Source organism: Gopherus evgoodei, chromosome 17 (genome assembly GCF_007399415.2).
Source record: "Gopherus evgoodei ecotype Sinaloan lineage chromosome 17, rGopEvg1_v1.p, whole genome shotgun sequence".
Taxonomy (NCBI): domain Eukaryota; kingdom Metazoa; phylum Chordata; order Testudines; family Testudinidae; genus Gopherus; species Gopherus evgoodei.
This window is the reverse complement of record NC_044338.1, coordinates 17,242,359-17,262,125: the sequence shown is the minus strand read 5'-3', so window position 1 is coordinate 17,262,125 and position 19,767 is coordinate 17,242,359. Positions and strand designations below refer to the sequence as shown.

At 44.5% G+C, this 19,767-nt stretch overlaps 1 protein-coding gene across 4 annotated transcripts in view; it reads right to left on the bottom strand.

The window, feature by feature from the left end:
• The window catches only part of ATP2A3 (ATPase sarcoplasmic/endoplasmic reticulum Ca2+ transporting 3), a 182,447-nt gene that overhangs the window by 131,254 nt on the left and 31,426 nt on the right, over positions 1–19,767 (bottom strand). The window contains exon 1 of one of the 4 annotated variants that reach the window (XM_030536834.1): positions 11,466–11,627. The exons of 2 other annotated variants lie outside the window; for them this stretch is intronic. In XM_030536834.1, coding sequence (XP_030392694.1) covers positions 11,466–11,583 — 118 coding nt within the window. In that variant the 5' untranslated portion in view covers positions 11,584–11,627. Of the gene's footprint in view, positions 1–11,465; positions 11,628–19,767 lie in introns of those variants that run through there. One more of the 4 variants, XM_030536833.1, reaches the window with a different exon arrangement.

Below are 19,767 nucleotides of genomic sequence, written 5' to 3'. Positions count from 1 at the left end.
GAACCAAGACTTTCAAAGGCCGCCAGGGGAATAATTTTAATGGGAATTGAGAATCCAAATGCCTTAAACTGTTTTGAAAGTTTCAGCCTTTAAGATCCATCCCCACATAGTCTTGGTTCAGTGGAGGAAATCTCTTTTCAGATTGCTTCAAATACCTGTTCAAGAATCTGGAGGGGATGTCCTCAGAAAACTATATCCTCCTCCACCAAGTGTATACAAGTCGGAAAGAGCGGAAGGTGTGGGAATCCCCAGAGACAACATCTGAGAGACTATTCACACCATGGAACTTGTAAAGAAGTTCAGCTGCAGCTAGTGAGCTGTAAACTTCAAAGCCTTAGGCTGGAGTGAGGACATGAGTGCCATGCATTCCTACTTGCTAATTAAATACATACCTACTACTGTGAATGCGTAGAAGAGATGTGCAGGAAACTGACACCTACATTAGACCTTCTGGGCCAGTTCCCATAACTGTGTTCAGTATGCTGAACAACCATGCAACATGTGTGTGTGTCTCGTGACTTCTTAAGAGATCTAGACCACCACTTCTAGTTATCTCTTAGTGCTCTCTACTCAGCCCCTACTGGACACTCATCTGCAGGGAAAAGTCACCTGGATTAACAGCTGTTGCAGGTCAAGAATGAGAGAGACAGTCTTTCCCCTCATGGCTCTGCCAGAGCAGCACTATAACCACATTAGGCAGGCCCTTGATACGACTGTCAATCTCAGTGTCATAAGCACTATGGGCCAGATTTTCAAGAGAGCTCAGCACCCAAGAAGCTGAGACCGTTTAAAAATCTGTCCAGTTATTTTGATGCCTAAATGGAGACTAAGTTATTCTGAAAGTTTGGCTCAGCAATTCACTACATTTCATAAAATCACAAGAGGACTGTGCAGATGCATTTTCTCAGAGGGGATAGCAAGTGGTTTAACATACTAGTTTTTTGACATAGCAATATTAGCACTGAATCCCAACCCTGTCCTCCTCAGAAAGCACCAAGAAAGGTCCTTTTTTGGGGGTGTGCTTTAGATACAATTCTTAAATCTTTCCCCACCATCCTCCTGCTCAGTATTATCTACCTATTTTGAAGATATTTTAAAGAGATGATTTTTCCAGCGTTGCTGAGCTCCTCCAGATCTCGCTGACTTCAAATGGAGCTGTGAGTGCTCAGTACTGCTGAAAAAAAAAAATCATAACTTGAGGCATGATCCAGAGCACATGGACTCCTAGTGACCTTGAATGGGCTTTGGCTTGGGCATCTGAACGAACCTCGCCTTGTTAACGCATCATTCGTATTGGTGTTTCTGGAATGGTATATGCTATAAAGAAAAGGCCCAGAACAGCAGGCAGTTTACAATAAAAAGGATCCTGCTTAGAATTTCAGAGCCTGAAGAACATTTCTAAGCGATGACAAGGGTTAATCCCAACTGAATTCTATTTGTTCTTGTTGGCTGTGGGGAAAAAGTTGCCTTCTCCCAGAGGTCTACTTTATAAACAGGATTATCCAATATCCCATTGTTAGAACCTAGTAAGTGAAAGCATCTTTGTGTTATGGCTATAACATAAGCACACATGAAAAAGTCTGATGGCTTACAAGTCAAATGGATGCTACAGGCTCGTCTTAGGAAATTTATACATGTTCAGTTCAGCTCCCATCATTAGACAGCAGTACAGCAAAGGAAAAAAAAAGTCGTTTGGAAAGTTATACAGCGCTTGCGGATCACAGGTGCAGCCAAACATACAAGTACACACTGTATGTATCCATAAACAGTATTTCAATGCCAGATCACTTATGCCAATTATACGAGTGACTTGTTATATAAGCCCGGCAATTTATTATACTCAGGCTAGAACCATTTTTGCAGCATTTCCTCCCCCTAACAATTCTGCTTGCTAACATAGCTTCAGACCATGGTCCAGCACAATCTTGCCTGCATAAAATTCTGGAGCACATATGTGGTTTGCAGCTTGTTAAAGCTGTGTTGCTGTCGAGGTTCGAGTCAAGCTGGACAATTCTTCCCTCCTATCAGGATCCTCACAGGAATTCTGAGTGTAGTGAACAAGACCCTGATCCTGCAAAAGGACTCCAATCAGTGTACAGCCCCATTGCACTATCAGGTCAAGGTTTATACACACAGAGGTTTACAAAGAGTCACCTGACATAACACTGCCACACCCACCTTCTGCTTCCCTAGGATATTTGTCTCTTTTCAAATTGTATATTAAAGCACAGTCAAATGGCCCAATCACTTCAAAAGGATGAAACTAGCTAACAGAGATGTATGTGCTGGTGCCATAAATTTCTGACTCAGATAAAAACGTCCCTAAAGTGGGGGTGTTCAGACAGTAGATATTTGGTTCAAGCCCACCTGTATCAGACACAGATCTTTCTGGAGAAAGCTCAATAGCAGTTACCAAATGCGGAGGAGAAATTTTAATGGAAATGAAATTTATTTTTGCGGGGGTGGGGAGGGGGAGGAGTATTCTTATGATTTTTTTTTTTAGTTTTAGGGTGGGAAAAACTAACCCAATATTTTTAAAACCAAAAATGGTTTTCAAAAACCTTCAGTTTTGCACTGAAAAACCTAACCATTTTTGTGGGGAAGTTTTAATGAAAATTTACATTCTGTAAATTTCCCTCCAAAAGTCATTAGTATTTTTTAAACAAGTTCTAGAGAGAACTTTTGGGAGAGACACTAGAAATACAACTCACTTGCCTAAAAACCTAACCTATCAAATCAAAGTGATGAAAAAAATAAACCAAACTATCTTTAATAAAACTAAGAGTAAGCAGGCATGTAGTTGTTTGGAGACAGCAGAGTAAGAATTACTAGAAGTGGGCAAGAAACATGTTGAACAATTGGCTCAAAGTGCAAGTTTAAAACAGATGAATTCTCACATAATAAAGACTCCAGGTTATTACATGGGGATTTATTGTTTTGTTATGGATACTTTACATGACCTATGCAAATAATGCAGCTGTGTGGATCACTGCAATATAATCCAGTTATCCCTCACACTCTGTTCCTATAAGCATTCAGTTTGCCTGCAGATGACATCATCACATTGTTGTATGTCAATTTCGTACTTTGTAACTGACTTGCTTGACTCTTCCATTAATAATTTTGAAATTCTTTTGCAAACATTAATAAATTAATCCATCACCAGAGTGCTGAGAGGCACTCTCGCCCATAAAGTGGTGAAACGGAGGGACCGGTAAATGACTTACCAACCCAATAGGTCACTCGTAGAGCTAGGATTAGAATGCTCATCTCTTGACATCTCACCCTGTGCTTTAACTGCTATATCATACCTCTGTCTCCAATTATGATGGAATTGCAATCGCCACAGCTGAGTCAGCAAACAAGTTCATTCTAGTTCTAATTCTAGAACTCTAGCTGAAGAAGTGGGTTCAGATCCACAGATCTGAAGGTGAAAAACACTCATCATATTGTACCTCACGCACACAGCCCTCAGCATTTCAGATCCAACAGGCTGAAGTTTATTGAAGTTCAATTTCACATCACCAAGATAAGTGTAAACATTCTTTTGAGAAATGGCCTGTACCAAGTGCTTGCTGAACCCAGGCTAAATTTACCAACCCCTCCTGAGAGTTACAGGAACTAATGGTTTCAAACCACAATGGGTTAAGAAACCATATTCTCAAAGCAAAACAGCCATAAATGGTGGGATGTGCATAAACCGGCTCAGAGTCACAAAGGTGTCAGCAAACCCAGTCTGAGTTTAGAAGGCAACCTAAGACCTAGAGAGTTCCACATGATCTGGCATTTTATCAAAAATATTTTGTACAGCTCTCTGCATGATGGTCCCAAGACAGGCAGATTTTCATTAAAAAAATAGGTGCAGTTTTACTGGGCAACACTGAGCAACTAATGTAAATTAAAGTAAGTATGGGGAAGTAAGACCAACAGCAAACATTAGTAACTCCACATGCCCACAGATCTTACAAGCACAAATGACTATTTACAATAATGCAACTAATAACTTCTTTCCTAATTCATACAGAATATTTTAAAATGCTGCAGCAGAGAAACAGAAATAAGAGAGTTTAAGTTTTCTGAGGTTAGCCTCTTCTCAAATAATTTTTTCTGAAAACATAAGCCAAGACAGGTATTATCAAGTGAAAAAGGAAATCAAAACCTGGATTTTCCGTTGCCCGATTAGAGGAATAGTGTTTAGTATCTACGTAGATTTTCAGGCACTCAAGATGTTTTAATGCATCAGCATTTCTCCTGAGGGAAGAAGATTTGGGGTGGGGTGGGGTGGGGGCATGTTTATGAATCAGACTGTTCAGCGTGTGCTTTGGGGGTGGAAAAGGTGGGCGATGCACAAAGGAACGAAGAGCAGAGTTGGATGAGTCAGAAAATGAAAAAAAATTGTACTTTTCCTCTTCCTACTAGCATCTCAGGAAGCTAAATATTTTAGAGTGATATAGAATCTCTTATTGTCGAGAGAATGTGAATGTAACCTTGGCAGGTTAGTAACTGCCTATAATTAATTCAATATGTTAGCAAATGTATATAATGTAGGCTATATTATATAAAACACACATATGCACATGCAACTATACGATGTCAGAGGGAAGAATATAAAATGAGTGCATCTGAAAGTCAAGTGCATCGTGCCACTGCTTCTAACAAACTCAAGCTCTGTGTCAGTCTGTTTTGTTGTCTTAACAGCTCAAAGCTGTGCTGATGTTCAAACAGCATAAAACCAATACAATTCATCACATAACCCTAACCATAAAGGCATGAATACTGATAGAGAACAGTGATGTAGTTGCAACACCATTCCCCTCCATTTCAAGCCTTGGTTCTGATCGGTATGTTTCCTCTGTCATCTTTCTCCTCTCTTAGCCCCCAAAAAACAGGGTCTGGCACACTTAGCCACCATCACCATTTCAAACACTATGCAGAATTCCTCTTTTCAAAAAAAACCAAGAGCCCCGAGTCAGAAAAATCAAATTATAAAATTATAAAGACTAATTAATATGAAACTAATATCAACTATTTAATATGAAAGCTTCTTTGGACTTGTATAGGGCTATGGTAGCGCTTAATATTAATAAATATTAATATTATTAGTAATAAATAGGCTTGGAAGGGTAAGAGTGTTGTCACTACATGTCAGTAAACACTGATTTCACCATACACAACGAGGGAAAAATATTTCCATTGATGATCATTGAAATTTACAAGTAGGCAAAGAAAAATATTGATATTTATATTGTGTATTTTGAGATGTGATGTCAACAACGTGTGTTTTAACATTACAAAACTTTAATTTTTTGAATCTCTACGTCCATTGTCATTAAATCATTATTACCTGAGCCTTTTCCCCACAATAATTTCTTACAACTACAAAAATTTACATTGATAAAAATTGAAAAAAAAAGCTTAAAACTCATAATTTTGTGCAACTGTGAAAATTGCAATTGATAAAAATAAGCATTGATGCAACCTGTTGAAATTTAAAAAATCAAATTCTGCCAAGGCTAGTAATAAAGTCTTGCGCTGAAACATGCCAGGGTTTAGAAAACTCAGGCACAGATTTCAGCATGCATCCACTGGATGGTTCCAGTAAAGAAGCTGATGAATTAAACCACGGGGATGACCCAGGGAAAGAGTCTGAACAACATTAATTTTCCTGAACAAACAGTTGTTTGGGGCCCGACTGTCCATCGTATACCTCCACTAAAATTAACTAAGTTATTTCAATGCAACAGAGTAGTGAAGGAATATATCAGACCTTTGGTTTTAAACCTGGAAAAAGGGCAAGAAATATTTGTGCATTTCTACCACATTCCATACTAGGCATTCTAGAAAAAGTAGCTCATTATTATAGATTTGCATTTTTTTAAAAGGAACCTGTGGTTTAAAAGCAATGGTAGAAGGAGGAGGGAATTAGCTGGATCAGACACGTGGAAACACTGCAAAATATTCATTTGCTAAGATTTTGTTTGCAGATTCCTGAGCACTTGCAGAACTGTGATGGTGAGATCTGCATTTTTGTAGGTTGCTTTGCAGAAAAAACAACAATGATGATATTATGAAAAAAGAACACAACCTCCCACTCCTTTTTTAAAAAACAAAAAGGCCCCATAAATCTATATCTTACAGTTTTGCTGCCATGCCACTAATTGGAGTTACTTAATAGACAGGTCCTCTCTCCATTTCCTCCTATAAGTTTAAATGTGAGCACTGGAATTGGAAAAGCAATTTTATGCTGGAGGAGAATATTTATATTTAAAATAAAATGCAACCACCATTGATAGCGTTTTAGATTTCAATGTTTGGGCTCAGCTACAGATGTTATGGGTCTCAGCTGCACAACAATATACCTATAGAAGGTGAAAAACAAGAAAACAGGCCTATGATATTTACTAGAAGGTCCTTTATCAGAAGGATTATGTATTAATACTTTAGATCACGATTCACAACAAAACTGGCGGTAGAGTGACCAGATGTCCCGATTTTATAGGGACAGTCTCGATATTTGGGGCTTTTTCTTATATAGGCTCCTATTACTCCCCACCTCCTGTCCCGATTTTTCACACTTGCTATCTTGTCACCCTAACTGGCAGTTTGATTTCAGGTTTAGAAGGAAGCAAACGATATGAAGCAGGGGGATGAGAAAGTGAAACCAGCAAGGGTAAGGGAGGGTTGTTCTTGCAATTAAAGCATCAAAACGGGAGTCATGAAAGCCAAGCTCTGTCTCCCCAAAAGACCCTGCCTTGCTAATCAACCTTATGCAGATCCCTTAACCTCCCCATTCCTCAGTTATCCACCATTTGTATGTAACATATAACACAGGGATGTGGCGAACTTTATTGCTGTTTGCAAAGCACTGAGAGCTGCAGGTGCAAGATGCCGCTGAAGGGCTACATTAAAGTGATTTTATACATTACTCTCCACAAAGCCACTCACCTTGGCCCCGATTTAGGAGAGCCCTTCAGCCTATGCTTAACTGGAAGCACAGGCTTAAGTGTCATCAACTTCACTAGGACTTAAACGTGATTAAAATAAAGCAAGAGCTTACGTGCTTTCCTACACTAGGCAGTAAAAAAACAGGTATGGTAATGTCACGGTGGAGCAGAGCTTCAGCCCACAGGGAGCAAACTCTGTATTGCTCACAAGGCATCCCAGGGGTTTTGGTACAGCTCCTCTGCCCCATTCCCTGGCTCTCTCCAGCAAGGCAGCACAGGGGTGTGCGCCTTCACTGTGACAACTCATCTGGAAGGAGGCTGGGGCATCATTAGTCTCCCCTTTCTGCCACATATAGGTGCAAGTGATCTGGGTCTCCCCTGTCCACTAACCCCTCTCACCTCAAACTGCTCTGCACAGGGCATTGGTGGCATAGAACAAAGATTTTGGCTGCTGACCCCTGGGATAACACAAATCATCTTCACCTTAGTTAATTCCAATGTGAATTTCTAACTTCTCCATTTTAGGTGACAAGATAATTTATCAAATGAAACCCTACCTGTAAAATTATATTCTAGGACCACTTCTCCAGTTACACCAGACCCAACACTTTCAAATCTGGGTTCCTAAAGTTAATTTCCTACATCCATTCTAATACACCGTAACTAAAAGTGGCCTGGGGGATTTGTGGGTGTTCAGGACCTCTGAAAAAGAGCAGGCTACTTTTATTCAGATTGCCTAAAAACATGGATTAAGTAGCCTAACGTGTGACATCTAGGTTTGAAAATTTTGGCCCAAATTTTTAAAAATACAAGTTTTACAGGGTGTCCTCCTGCATAACTTTTTAAATATGCTTTTGTGGTAATATCTTGTATGATCCATCAGTAAGTTATGAGTACTGGAAATAAGTCCAGGCACATCTGAAGGTTCCATAAACAATCACAAACTTCAGTTTCACTTTTATGGTTGCCTTGTCATATTTACAGCTTCTCAGCACTTGTGCCTCATGTTACAACTCACTGTTTGCATTATAAATAGTGCCCTGGGTTAAGATTTATGGCAATAGAATATTGCCCAAAGAGTCGAAAATGTATTGGGTGTCAAACAGTGCCCACAGCCTTCTGCTTCTGACAGAAACACAATCAAGGTAGGTCGCCTATCTGAAGGGCAATATTACAAAGCCGTTGCTTGATAGAATTAATGAAATTCAAGGACCACTTAATACTCTGCTTGATCTCTTAGCTTATAAATCTTGCTCGGCATCAGCGTCTTTCACTTTTTGAAGCACAGCACCTCTGGGCACCTATAATGCTCTAGTGCAGGGGTTCTCAAACTGTGCGTCGGGCCCCCAAAGTGGGTCCCAATCCCATTTTAATGGGATTGCCAATGCTGGTGTTGGACTTGCTGGGACTCAGGGCCAAAGCCCACCATCCAGGCCAAAGCCGAAGCCCGAGGTCTTCAGCCCTGGGCAGTGAGGATAAGGTTACATGCCCCCCAACCAGAGCAGAAGTCCTTGGGCAGCTTTGGCTCCCCACTGCCCGGGGCTTGGGCAGGCTCGGGCTTTGGTCCCTCCTCCTGGGGTTGTGTAGTAATTTTTGTTGTCATAAGGGAGTCACAGTGCAATGAAGACTGAGAACCGCTGCTCTAGTGCCTGAACCAATGTCATATTTATTGAACTAAGTAAACTCTCATTAACATCAGCAAACTCTGGAGCAGGCCCCTCCTACCAAATTGGTACTGCAAGAGGTATGCAAAACTATCATAGAACCCGGATATTATTTCCACTCAGTACATAAGGCAATTTTAATATATTCCCACGTGTGTCCACGTGAATGCTCAGAAGGGTTTGGCAATACATGGTAAGCAACAATTATTTCCAATTACTTGTCAGATTTTCAAGAAGATAAGACAAGTTTCCATGAAAATAGGAAGACACAGGATCTAGATCCAGAGCCAGTGGAGTTCCTTATTTCCTGCTGAATGAAGAGTGCTTCAAGTGCTATTCCACACTCAGCGCTCAAGGATGCTCCTGAAGGCGGTGGTAATTCCCCTTTACCTAAATGATACGGTCCCCCCAACCATTCTCCCCACAACGCTTTAACAGCGACAGGGCACAAATCCTCAAATTCATGATGGCAATGAGATTTTTGCAGATTACTGAGCAGCAGAGACTTCAGGATTTGATTTAACAGAAGGAAGGCAAATTGTCAAAGTCAGAACTTGAGTTGTTTGGCAATCAAACAGATACCTGCAAAACTGGATGGCAATTTTACCAGTGAAACAGGTACCATTTTGTAAACACAGCTGTAAGGATTTGCATATTTTCCATACCTACTTTTTTTTTTTTTTAAGGGAATAAAGATGCAATAGTGCAATACCCACCAGAATTTATTTGGACTGAATTTTCCTTAACCTAGAAACATGCAGATCAGATTAAAGGGTACTAGAACCAGTGGTGCTGGAACTAGGTGTGGTAGGGGTGTTACCACAACCCTTGGCTTGAAATGGTAATAACAAACACTAGATACATGGTTGCCATCAGCAGCAACCCCACTACAAAAATTGTTCCAGCATCCCAGGCTAGAATTTAGAAGCAACAAGAACCAACTCATCTTGAATTCCTGTTGTATTGAAGGAACTAGAATAAGGCCCTTAAAATTGGTAGGCCAAATTCACTCCTAGCGTAACTCCGCTGAAATTGATAAAATTACATCAAGGACAAACGTGGAGTAAGTTCTTCCACCGCACAGAAGATCCTCAGCTAGCATATACTGGTTTAGCTCCATCAGAGACAACGGAGCTACACTAGTACTGCTCCAGCCTGCTATTTATAATTCAAACAACCTGAATAGGCTTTTATCATGAGAAGTCAGTTAGAAAGGGCTTCTGCCTCCCAAATCAACTCCAAAAGCATCAAGAGTGGGCTTCCCAAGGTGTGAATCTATCAGAGCAGAATTCCCTTGTCTGCGTTCACTAACAGTTTTTCTGAGTGTTTTTTTTTCTTTTTTTAACAGAAACATAAAAAAAAGTCCCAGATGTTCAAAAACAGTGTCTCAAATTCAGTCTGTTTTACAATATAACCCATCCATGTCCCACTTTTCATATCCCCACCACCAGACTCTCTCCTTCATCCACGGCAACTTCATCAAGAGTTTATGTGAACAGTAACTGACGTATGCAAACACTGCTTAGGGTGGAGCCAATCTTCTAGGGAGCCTCCTAAATTAAACAAATATTGACTTGGGTGGATTACACTCTCCTTGCCCTAATGCTCAATAGAGCAACCAATCCTTCCCCATCTCCTAAGCCAGCCTCTCTCCCCTTGTGACCTGCTTTCCCAGTCCTTATGCTGCTGATCAAGGTGCATTCATTGTATTTACGGTTTCCACAGGCAATATTTTTACAAAACCAAAAAGCTCTTTCCTTAATCAATGTTTATCTAATCACATAGGTAACCTGCCCATGGCTTTAACCTTGACCCCAACCCATTCCCCCATTAACCTAATCGTATAGCTGGCCTTCCACTATAAATTACCCCCATTCTCCATAAACATCTCCTGAAGACAAAGGTAACATCCTGTATTCTTTCATCCACACCCACCTCCCCTTAACCTAACAGCCCTCTCCAAGTCTCTTAACCCATATATCCCTCACCCTGCTGCCCGTTATCCTTAACACACAGGTCAAAGCACCTCTGCCTGTTAAATCAGGCCCGTCACTACATCTAACAAACAGCTTTCCCACCGGACACACCATCCCCACACCCAAAGGTAACCCCCCGCCCCCATACTCCATGCCCTCAATTTCATTCTCCACCTCTTGCCCCTGTATCCCCCCACAGATACCCCCCAAATCCTCTACCTTCCCTTTTCCTCCAGATACTGTCACCCTTCCTCCTAGATACCCCCCCAAACCCTCTACCTCCACTGTCCCCCAGATATCCCCCCTCCCCTACAGATGCCCCCACCTCCTTCCCCCTGTATCCCCATCCTTCAGATATCTCCAGGCCCTCTACCTCCCCTTTTCCCTCACAGATACCTCCCTCCTTCCCCCCCAGATACCCCAAACCCTCTACCTCCCCTTTCCCCTCCAACTCTCTACATCCACCTGTCCCCCAGATATCCCCCTTTCCCCACAGATGCCCCCACCTCCTTCCCCTTATATCCCCATCCTTCAAATACCCCCAAGCCCTCTACCTCCCCTTTTCCCTCACAGATACCTCCCTCCTTCCCCCAGATACCCCAAACCCTCTACCTCCCCTTTCCCCTCCAACCCTCTACATCCACCTGTCCCCCAGATATCCCCCTTTCCCCACAGATGCCCCCACCTTCTTCCCCTTATATCCCCATCCTTCAGATACCCCCAAGCCCTCTACCTCCCCTTTTCCCTCAGATACCTCCCTCCTTCCCCGATACCCCAAACCCTCTACCCCCCTTCAGATACCCCCAAGCCCGCTACCTCCCCCGACTCCCTGTGCCCAGGCACCCAGGTGACCCGAGTCGCCGGGCGCGGCGCAGACTCACCATTGGGTCCGTACTTGTCCCGGCTCCGGCGGACCTGCTCGGGGCTCAGTCCGCAGCTCTCCTGCACCCCGAAGCGCTGCAGCACCGCGGCCGCCGGCAAACTGTGCGCGTTCTCCATGCCCGGGGCCGCCGGGCTGCGCCGAGACGGGGCCGGGGCGCCGCAGCTGCAGCCGCTGGACTCCAGGCGGACGGGGGGCAGCTGGTCGGGGGGCGGGGGGGAGCCGGGGCAGCAACTCCTGGGTATTGGGGGGAAGTGGTCGGGGAGCCGGGGGGTAGCTAGTCTGGGAGCTAGGGGAGCCGCCCCTGGGTGTTGGGGGCAGCTGGTCTGGGGGCGCGGGGGGAGCCGGGGCAGCAACTCCCGAGTGTTGGGGGGAAGTGGTCGGGGAGCCGCTCCTGGGTGTTGGGGGCAGCTGGTCGAGGAGCCGAGGGGTAGCTGGTCTGGTAGCCGGGGGAGCCGCTCCTGGGTGTTGGGGGGAGCTGGTCGGGGAGCCGCTCCTGGGTGTTGCGGGGAAGTGGTCGGGGAGCCGGGGCGCAGCTAGTCTAGGAGCAGCGCCTGGGTGTTGGGGTCGGCTGGTCTAGGAGCCGGGGGGAGCAGCGCCGGGGTGTTGGGGGGACCCGGTCGGGGAGCCGCTCCTGGGTGTTGGGGGGAGCTGGTCGGGGAGCCGCTCCTGGGTGTTGCGGGGAAGTGGTCGGGGAGCCGGGGCGCAGCTAGTCTAGGAGCAGCGCCTGGGTGTTGGGGTCGGCTGGTCTAGGAGCCGGGGGGAGCAGCGCCTGGGTGTTGGGGGGACCCGGTCGGGGAGCAGCGCCTGGGTGTTAGGGGGCGCTGGGGAGCGCGCAGAAGTTGGAGGCGGGATGCGGGGACCTGCGTTGCAGCAGCTCCCAGAGAAGAAGTCGAGTCCGCTTTAAAGTTCCCCGGGTTCGATCCTCCCTCCCTGCCTCCAGCGCGGCACCTTTTCTCCCTCTGCGGGAAGGTGAGCCTGGCCCCGGGTCCGACTCCGCCTCCTGGCGGAGCAGCCCTGCCCTCCGCCGGGGCTACCGCCTGCGCGCCCCGCTGCTCAGTGCCCTGCCCAGCCCCGCGCACCAAGGCACTCCCCCCGCCGCCAGAGCCGCACGATGCTGAGCCCGGGCTGCTGCTCACAGGCCCCCGCACTCCGTCTGCCCGGCTAATGTCTCTCCGCGCGGTGTCCCCCCGCGTACGCACCTGGGGGATTAGCGAGAGCGCGCCCCCCGCCCCATGACGGGCTGAGCTTCAACCCCCCCACCACCCCCATTCAGAAGCTACCTGCCACCGCCTGATTGGCTCTGCCACTCCCCACACACCTTCCTGCTCTTCTGTGATTGGCGAGGCTAGGCTTTCAAATCTGCATTTTCTAGAGGGAGCTCGTTTGTGGTGGGGATTGGAAAGTGATTTGGGGATTGGGTTATAAACCCTTCGCTTCCTTTCTAGCATCACCTTAGCCCTTACCGAGCAACCGGGGGGGGGGTCTTAGTGAATGAGTCTCATGTAAGACTTTTACATCCCCCACAGCTGAGAGTTGTGACAGTTCCTGCCTCGAAGTTGCAGAGAACTGAAGCCGCATTAACAAAGCTATTGCATTACCTTAAACTTCCTATTCAGAGCACACCCCTTCTCACTTTTAAATGGACAAAACACTTTTCTTTTTACATGACAAATTCCTCTTTAACAAGGACGAGGAACAGGAGGATCCTCTCACTCTAACAGAAGAACCAGTGCTTGAAGCTATGTGACACAGCCAGAGGAGGAAACCTCACTGACCTTATTAATTCATTGACCACAGAACAGTTAGCGGACTGCAGAAGAGAACAACTATAAAGTGAGGGTGGGAGAAGATGAGCTGCGCCCTTTCAGGGCCATGCTCAGTGGTCTTCGTTATTTCAGAATAGGATTTTCAAAAGCATTGAGCATTGTCCTAACGCAGCTGCCATTGCCCTCCGTGGAAGCAAAGCAGGACGAAAGCTGAGTGCTTGTGAAAATCCTACCCTTTAGGTCCATATTTACCAGATGCATCACAAGAAGCCTGCTGGGGAAGGAACTGTCTATTGATACCCTCAGGGCTGCAATGGCTTATGTACCTGTAACTTCCCAATTCCACTGAACTCAAGGGAACTACTGTCAGTGCCAGTTAAGCCTATCAGTTAAGTCTTTGCAGGATAAAAACTGATCGGTGCAGTTGTCTGCACATCAGCTGGATGTAAATGCAGAAGCAAATAAATGCACTGAATAAAATTGATTGTTACGTATTATCCTTAATACAAAGGTAATACAAGTGCTTAACAGATTATATGTCCCATAACAAGGGCTCAGGAGAGTGGTTTACATATATATCATAAAAGGGCAGCTGGAGATAAGACAAGGAAGGTGTGCTAAAGAATAGCAGCAAAAGCCAGGAAGAATTAAGGCCTGACAGGGCCTACTTGCAATTCCCACTGAAGTCAGTGAATTGGGGATTAGATTTAAGTCAATAGGAGTTGAGCACAGCACCACACAAGATATGAGCCTTACAGAGCAAACAGACTAAGCAGCTTGATCTCAGAAAGGTGCTGAGGATTGACAACCAGACAGCAAGTGTGAAAAATAGGGGCAGAGGGTGGTGGGGGGGGGTTATAGGAGCCTATATAAGAAAGAGACCCAAACATCGGGACTGTCCTATAAAATCAGGACATCTGGTCATAAGAACGGCCGTACCGGGTCAGACCAAAGGTCCATCTAGCCCGGTATCCTGTCTTCCGACAGCAGCCAATGCCAGGTGCCCCAGAGGGAGTGGACCTAACAGGCAATGATCAAGTGATCTCTCTCCTGCTGTCCATCTCTATCCTCTGACAAACAGAAGGTAGTGCCACCCTTCCTTACCCATCCTGGCTAATAGCCATTTATGGACTTAACGACCATGAATTTATCCAGTTCCCTTTTAAACACTGTTATAGTCCTAGCCTAGAATAGAAGTGGGAAGCCTGGAGAATTACTTGTAATAATAAAAAAAGTGACTTGTTCATAGCAAGCATCGCTTTCAAATGAAAGTGCCAGCACCTTACTGGGCTCATTGATGGAATCAGCAATGTACATTCTGGTCTCCAATTAGCAAAAGAATTGTCATATTTCCTCTGCCTCCTCACAGACGTATACGCATTTGAATCAGGCACGACCTGGGTGTCTGTAGTGGGCTCAATGACAGCACAAGAGAGACAGGCTCCCTACTCTCAGTTCCAGTGGCAGCTGGGTGCAGCCATTACAGGGAAAGTCCTTCTGAACATCCAGAGCCGTAGCCTACAGCATACTCAGTCACTCTGTGGGGATGACACATGTGAAGTTTAGTCACAGGAAGGAGCTGCAAGAGGCCTGAGCATTCTTAGTAAGGAAGGACTTTTTGGAGATTTCAGCTAAGTTCTAGCACGGGGTCAGCAACCTTTCAGAAGTGGTGTGCCAAGTCTTTATTTATTCACTCTAATTTAAGATTTCGCGTGTCAGTAGTACATTTTAACGTTTTTAGAAGGTCTCTTTCTATAAGTCTATAAGATGTATCTAAACTATTGTTGTATGTAAAATAATAAGGTTTCAAAATTTTTAAGAAGCTTCACTTAAAATTAAATTAAAATGCAGAGCCTCCCAGACCAGTGGCTAGGACCTGGGCAATGTGAGTGCCACTGAAAATCCGCTCATGTGCCTTGTTCTGCACACATGCCATAGGTTGCCTACCCCGTTCTAGCAAGTCTCTACAGAGCATGTGTGATCTGCTACTTTTCAAAGGCTTAAAACTTGGCCAAGTCTGGGTGGGTTTTCACAGGGACAGCAAAAGGCACAGTTCTAACACAAAGGCCATCCCCCTGCCAAATTTCATATCCCTTCTTCAAGGCATGGGAATGCAAGAGCAGTTTAAAGGAAAGACTGCCAGAATTTGTATTTTTATTTTTAAATACATGAGCAAAACAATGGTCTCAAAACAGCTGAACTGTTTTGGCTGACATTTTCCAAAAACAGTCATTCCGAGGCGGACACTCAGCATGTAAAATTTCATCCCAAATAATTAACGTTTGGGAAAGTTATAAGCAACTGAAAATAGGGTCTTATTATGGCAACCTTAATAATAGGCAGCCCTACTATACCAGACCCGCTAATAATTCATCAATAAGTAAATATAATTAGCAACCTTAAGCAGTAAATGAGTCAGTTCAACACTGGCCAGTGGGGAAAAAATGTTAGTTGTAAAACCAGCCATAAAAACAGTAATTCAAATTTAAACTCTATATTATTACAGCAGATACCAGCCTAACAGTAAATGACAGCTGCATTCCACTGGAACAGCCAGCCACAAGGGCGAGACCTGTGAGCATGGGAGACAGAGCTTTCTCGGCAGCTGGCCCACAACCAGGGGATTCCCTTCTGGAACACATCAGACCAGCCATGAATCTCACTGCCTTCAGAACACAATGCAAACCTTGCTTATCTGACTTGGCTTTCCCACAATAATCCCTTTTTTAAAACCTGAAGCAGAAGGTAGAAAAACTTAACATACTTCTTAAAAAGAGAAAAGAAAATGTTTTTTAAAATGAACCTTGTAATTTATACTCTGACACCAGCGTGATGAATGTGATATGAACAGACAGCATCAGGCAACAACAAGAACCAACCCCCCCCCCCATTTCTGGTTTGTTAAGTAGTGACAATAAGCTGGGCTCCATTCAAGACAAAAATGTTACATGAGAGTCTGATTCTGATCTTCGTTATATTGAGAGTAAATCAGGAATAATTCTATTGAATTCAATGGTGTGATACTGGTGTAAAAACAATGTAAGGAGACCATCAGGCACATGGAGGCTGATCCAAGCCCACTGAAGTCAATAGAAAGACTCCCAACAGGCTTTGCCCCGTGGACGATACAATCTTCATAAGACTGGGCTGTTGTCTCTATTTGTAGAGCCCTGCAAATCTGCAGATATCTTCTTTATAGCCACAACCCGCGTTTGTGAATCGCAGATCGGATATAGATACCCATTTTATATCTCTAGCTTTGTTCCCCTAAACTGGGTATAAAGTAATACTTGCTGGAAACACTGAGAAAATTGCCTATTTTGTGGTATTCTGGCACCTGTGCTGCTGCAGAGCAAATGCGGATGTGTATGACAAAGAATAAAATAAAAAGTTAACCAAACTTCAAGGGATGTCCGCAAAAAAATTCTGGTGTGAGGGATGGGTATAGATTCAGCAGGCTTTTATTTTACTGTAGCTCAGCCTCTCATCTTTCCCGGGTAATTTTCTCCTGCCACATACTTTAGGGCTTAATTCTACAATCCTCACTCAGATCATGTTTCCACTGAATTCAAAAGGAAGTAGTGAGCAAGTAAGAACTGCAGGACTAGACCCTTAGCTGTAAATTCAAAGTCATCTAACAACCTCCACCTCCCCCGCCAACCACACACTTCATTTCAGTTTCCTGAGTATAAAGTTAAATCATAAAATCCCCCTTCTCCTTTGATTTTTTTTCTCCAATACAGCAATTCTGTCTAGTTGAAGGACAGGGGAAAATATCTAAAGCTACTGCATTCTGGAGAAATACTTCATGACCTGTTCAAAAACAAAGGGGCTAATCCAAGGAGGTGGGAATCACTTCAGAGGCCATTGCAACTCTCTTGGTGCAGGATAGAAGGAAAGAAGAAGTCATGAAGGTAGCTGGGGGTGAGAAAGGGCCTTCAAGACTAAAACCTGTAAACACGCACATTTACCTTGTAGCACGAGTAGGCCCACTGAAGTCAATAAGACTAGTGACGTGCTTGTAGTAAAAGCACACACAAGCATTTGCAGAATTAGAGCCCTGGAAAGCAAATGTTTCATGGATAAGGCAACAGATGGAGGGTCAGTGGCCACCTTGCAATGTTTTCTGCTGAGACCTTATACTACAGAAGTCCCCACTCACCTTCCTTCTCCACCTTTATACTAGCTAGCTGTAAATGCAGAGTTCCTTCCCACAAAACTCCTGGCTCCATCTTTATAAACCAGGCCCTAAATGTTGATCCTTTTCTCTTTTAAGCAGGAGGACACCAATCAATTCCCCTTCAGCCTTTGAAAGGATATTTCACCACTGTAACTAGGACCAATCACACTAGCCTAGCCCGTTGTTTCCAAGGGCAAAGCTCAAAGGTGTTGGATTTGACTGGGGCTCTCTCATGAGTTTGTAAATTGCCTGGTATTTTCCGTGAACCCAGCAGCAATGGGCTCAGGAGTGTCTGTTTATGAGACCAGACCTATGTTTGGATTTTACTTCTAACGGATGTCCCGCATTCTGAGATATTATGGACCAAACCCGTCTCACATGGGGCTTGATCCAAAACCCGTCAGAGTCAATAAGGACGACTATTTTAACAACATAAAATACTGCTCATTCAGGATCTCGAAGGAGATCCTGAGAACATCCATTTTCATCCAAGTGAAGATGAGTTCTGCTCACTACTAGGTATGTTGTCAAGCAGGGAGCAGAGCCTGAATAAACTGTCTGCTCATCAGAGCACTGGAAATTGTCATCCTGTAGCCACACAACAAATCATCTAGCCAGCAAGGACAGCAAGCTGGCCTCAGTCCTGGGACAGGCGAACACTACCCATCTTTGGTTGAGAGCATGGGTTCAGTCTGCATTGTCCATGCCATTCTTGGTAGACTCCATGGAGTCTGCCAAGAGTTGGCCTGCCATTGGCCAACTAGTGTCAATGCTTGCTTTTTTTGGTGATAGGAATGCTGCCTACTAGGAACTAGCCTCACGCGGTTGCTTCCAGGAGTAAATCGCACACTAAACTGACGAGTCTTTCAAGGATCCACATCCAGCTATTGATTCAACTACCGTCCTGCTTTTAATTGGCCTTACATGAGTCACAGTGAGAGGAAGGAGCAAGTGTGGCGCTTAGTTGCTGGAAAGCTGCATTGGATGACAATTTATTAAGGTTATCTTTTGCCTTTTGAATGTGTGTGTTTTTTTTCAAGCTGCCTTTCCTGGTGTGGAAAGTTTGGAATGTTGGGGGGGTAGAACTGGAAGCGTTCAGCTATAAATGATTCACTCTGCTGGTTACTTAGGAGACTCACTAGTCAGTGCCAGCGATGACTAATAATACATTGAACTGTAAATTCTGCTTGGGCTGTCCTCCTCCTCCTTGCCCATCTCTCAACCCCTTCCTTCATCCACTCTCTCTTCTCCCACCCTGAGTAGCACCACGGTAGCAATGCACCATTTGTTATCAGGAAGTTCCTCTGCTGAGGCTTGTCAGCCCAGGCCTCTGATGCAGCTCACAGTAGAACTGCACTAGGCAGGAGAAAGGAAGGGTTAGCGGGGGAGAGAAGTGGGGATTTCCTTGAGGAAATAAAACTGAGTCCTTAGAAGAAGGCAGTTTGGACACACTGCATAAGATCTGCCCTTCCTTCAAAGACATTTGAGTAAACCAGCACAAGTTAGTGCTCAGCAAGACAGTGTTAACTCGTATGCAGTGCTCTTCCATGCAAGCTCCCACTCTGAGCCACGAGTTCAGGAACACCTGCAACTCAGGAAAGTTATATGTTCTAGGGGCTGAGCCCACCTTCTCCTCCTGCCCCTTCCGTTAGAGGGGAACCCCTGTTCCCTATCTATGAAAATTAGGATTGTAGTGATAATCAAGAATGCCCATTCCAGACAGTTGACAAGAAGGTGTGAGGATACTTAACATGGAGAAATAGATATCATTAACTTGGGCTTGAATAGAGTCTGGGAGTGGCTGGGTCATTAGACATATTGAATCTATTTCCCCATGTTAAGTATCTTCACACCTTCCTGTCAACTGTCTCGAATGGGCCATCTCGATTATCATTACACATTTTTTTTCCCCTGCTGATAACAGCTCATCTTAATTAGCCTCTTAGAGTTGGTATGGCTACTTCCACCTTTTCATGTTCTCTGTATGTGCATATATATTGTTACTATATATTCCAGTTTATGCATCTGATGAAGTGGGCTGTAGCCCACAAAAGCTTTTGCTCAAATAAATGTGTTAGTCTCTAAGGTGCCACAAGTACTCCTGTTCTTTTTGCGGATAAACACTAACATGGCTGCTACTCTGAAACCTGTCACTAATGTTTCAGTCCCCTGCACCAGTTGGTAGCTACACCATTAGAGATGTAAGGGAGGACCACAGACCTCTATCCTGGTAAAGGCCAATTATTATTATTATTATTAATAATTATTTGTATTATCATAGGACTTAAGAGCCCCAGTCATGGATCAGAACCCCCTGCATTAGGTGCTGTACATATACAGAACTAAAAAGGTAG